This window comes from Aotus nancymaae, unplaced genomic scaffold (assembly GCF_030222135.1).
Source record: "Aotus nancymaae isolate 86718 unplaced genomic scaffold, 86718_ANA_hifiasm-v0.15.2.pri h1tg000004l, whole genome shotgun sequence".
Classification (NCBI taxonomy): Eukaryota; Metazoa; Chordata; class Mammalia; order Primates; family Aotidae; genus Aotus; species Aotus nancymaae.
This window is the reverse complement of record NW_026988415.1, coordinates 28,875,067-28,878,304: the sequence shown is the minus strand read 5'-3', so window position 1 is coordinate 28,878,304 and position 3,238 is coordinate 28,875,067. Positions and strand designations below refer to the sequence as shown.

General features: G+C 57.2%; 1 protein-coding gene across 1 annotated transcript; it reads left to right on the top strand.

Annotated features, from left to right (window-relative positions):
- The first annotated feature begins 239 nt into the window (after nucleotides 1-239).
- Nucleotides 240-1,730, top strand: SOWAHD (sosondowah ankyrin repeat domain family member D). Its single transcript, XM_012476452.2, has one exon. The coding sequence runs from the start codon at nucleotides 240-242 to the stop codon at nucleotides 1,200-1,202; it is 963 nt and encodes a 320-aa protein (XP_012331875.1). The 3' UTR covers nucleotides 1,203-1,730.
- Nucleotides 1,731-3,238: the final 1,508 nt, after the last annotated feature.

Genomic DNA, 3,238 nt, shown 5'->3' with positions numbered 1-3,238 from the left:
TGCCCTGGAGGCTTGGCTGGAGCTCACACCCCTCCACGCCCCCCAAGGCCTGCGCTGGGGCCCTCCCCTAGCTCCCTCCCTCCTCCTCCTCCTCCTCCTCTCCTTTGCTCCCTCCCTCCGAACCCAATTGCTCAAGCCGCTTCCTTCCCCAACGCCAGCGCCAGTTCCTCTCCCGTTGGGGCCCGGGAAGGGCAGCGAACGCTGGACACTGAGGCTGCCGCGGCGGCAGCTGCAAGACCATGGCCCAGCCCGGAGGGGCCTCGAACCAGGCACCCACGGCCTCTCTTGCGCCTACCGCGCGGAGCCCGCGGTGCGCCCTGCAGCCCCGCCTCTCGGGAGCGGACACTGGTAGCCTGGGCAGGTACTGGGACAACGCCGCAGCCGCCGCCTCCCAGGAGCCCCCCTTCCTAGGCACGCTGGTGCACTCTGGATTGGGCTCGGGGCGCCGGCGGGGAGCGCTGCGGGAGCTGCTGGGGCTGCAGAGGGCGGCTCCTGCCGGGTGGCTGTCGGAGGAGCGCGCCGAGGAGCTGGGCGGGCCGGGCGGGCCGAGCGGGCCGGGGAGCAGCAGGATGTGCCTGGAGCCACGGGAGCACGCGTGGATTCTGGCGGCCGCCGAGGGCCGCTATGAGGTGCTGCGGGAGCTGCTGGAGGCTGAGCCGGAGCTGCTGCTGAGGGGCGACCCGATCACCGGCTACTCGGTTCTGCACTGGCTGGCCAAGCACGGGCGCCACGAGGAGCTCATTCTGGTTCACGACTTCGCCCTAAGCCGGGGGCTGCAGCTCGACGTGAGCGCCCCAGGCAGCGGCGGCCTCACGCCCCTCCACCTGGCGGCCCTGCAGGGCCACGACATGGTCATCAAGGTGCTGGTGGGCGCCCTGGGCGCTGACGCTACGCGCCGCGACCACAGCGGCCACCGGGCCTGCCACTATCTGCGACCCGACGCTCCCTGGACTTTGCGGGAGCTGTCGGGAGCCGAGGAATGGGAGCTGGAGAGCGGCAGCGGGCGCAACCTCAACAACAACAGCAGCGGCAGCGCGGCGTGGAATACGAGGTGCACCGCGAGCGCAGTGGCCGCGACGGTGGTGGAGACAAGCAGGAGAGCGGCGGCGTCGCGGACCAAGGAGAAGGACGCCGCTGGCAGCCGGGTGGCGCTAATGCATGGCCTTTTCCGCCATCTGTTCCCCTCATTCAAGGATCGTTGACCGGGACAGAGACTGGAGAGCTAGAAGGGGCCGAGACGCTGTGGCGATACCTCCCTCGGTCCTGGGTTGCCCCGGGTTCCACTGAAGGAGAGGCGCCTTGGACGCTGCTTGGGCCTGCAAGGAACAGACCACGTCGGGGTCCAACTCAGGTACTTGTCCCAGGTCTCCTGTAACCACTGGCCTGGAGGACCCGGGGACTTAGGCACCTCCTCACCAAGAGAGAGCAAAGGACCAAGCCGGCCTGGCTCCGAGTTCCAAAGCTACAGGACTAAGGAGCTGGGAGCAGGAAGCGTGGTCCTGCTTGGGCGAGTGGGCAGGCAGAAGCGCTGATGGGTTAAGATTGTAAACCACCAATGCAGAGAAAACGCCTAAATGCTGGCCTGGCTCGGCCATTAATGGGTCTTGGGGCGCGCGTAGAGTCAGTCTCTGACAACCCTCTCCTGAGACGACCAGGCCTTACTGGTACCTTTTCTCATGTATCACAGGTGATTTCTTATGTATATTAAAGTGGAATATGTTTTCCTTTCACACGACAAAGCTGTCCTTTCCGTGCCTTCCCCAACTCCCTTATTAACCACAGAGGAAGAAGCTGCATATGTTTGCAGGGTAGAGGTCACCAGCCCAGGGCGGTGATCTGCTGGGTGTGGGGGGCCTCCTTGTCAGAACAAATGGCCCGAGCTGTCTTGGAAGAAGCTGCTTCCACCTTGCTTCTGAAGAGAAACACACAATTCACCTCTATCCTGAGCTCTTTAATGGTCTGGCCTCAGGCACCATCCTCAACCCAGAAGAGTTGTCATATAGGGGCCTGGGGGGAGGGAGTAAAAGGTAAGTTTCCAAATTTACATTTCTGATATTTCCATGGTGAGTCATGTAATTTACCTTGATTTGTGGCCTCTAATGAGACACACCCATGGGCATTTTTTTTTTTCCAAGATAGGGCTTTCTTCAGCAGCATTTATTTATTTATTTATTTATTTATTTATTTATTTATTTATTTATTTATTTATTTATTTATTTGAGATGGAATCTCACTCTGTCACCCAGGCTGGAGTGCAGTGGCCCGATCTTGGCTCACTGCAACCTCTGCCTCCCGGGTTCAAGCGATTCTCCCGCCTCAGCCTCCCAAGTAGCTGGCACTACAGGTGCCTGCCACCAGGCCCGGCTATTTTTTTTTTTTTTTTTTTTTTTTTTTGTATTTTTAGTAGAGATGGGGTATCACTATGTTGGCCAGGCTGGTCTCAAACTCCTGACCTCATGATCCACCCTCCTCAGCCTCCCAAAGTGCTGGGATTACAGGTGTGAGCTACCGTGCCCGGACAGGAGCATTTATTTACTTTTATTATTATTATTTTTATGCTTGCCTACATGCAGATTATTATTTTTTGAGACGGAGTCTCACTGTGTCCCCCAGGCTGCAGTGCAATGGCATGATCTCGGCTCACTGCAACCTCTGCCTCCTGGGTTCAAGTGATTCTCCTGCCTCAGCCTCCCAAGTAGCTGGGATTATGGGCATGCACCATCACCCCTGGCTAATTTCTGTATTTGTAGCAGAGACGGGGTTTTGCCATGTTGGCCAGGCTGGTCTTGAACTCCTAACCTCAAGTGATCCACCCGCTTCAGCCTCCCAAAGTGCTGGGATTACAGATGTGAGCCACCAAGCCCGCTCAGCAGTATTTAAAAAATTAAGTTGAGGCCTGGCGAGGAGGCTCACGCTTGTAATTTCATCATTTTGGGAGGCCAAGGTGGGAGGATCCCTTGAGCCCAGGAATTCTAGAACAGCCTGGGCAATATAGAAGACCCCGTCTCTACAAAAATATACAAAAATTAGCCAGGTCTAGTGATGCAGGTCTGTAGTCCCAGCTACTAGGGAGGCTGGGGTGGGAGGATCACTTGAGCCTGGGAGTTAGAGACTGCAGTGAGCTATAAAGCATTCCACTGTACTCCAGCCTGGGTGACAGAATGAGACCCTATCTCAAAAAATATATATATGGTAAAATTCTTTTTAAAAAGTTAAGTTTGATGCATAAATTGTAGCT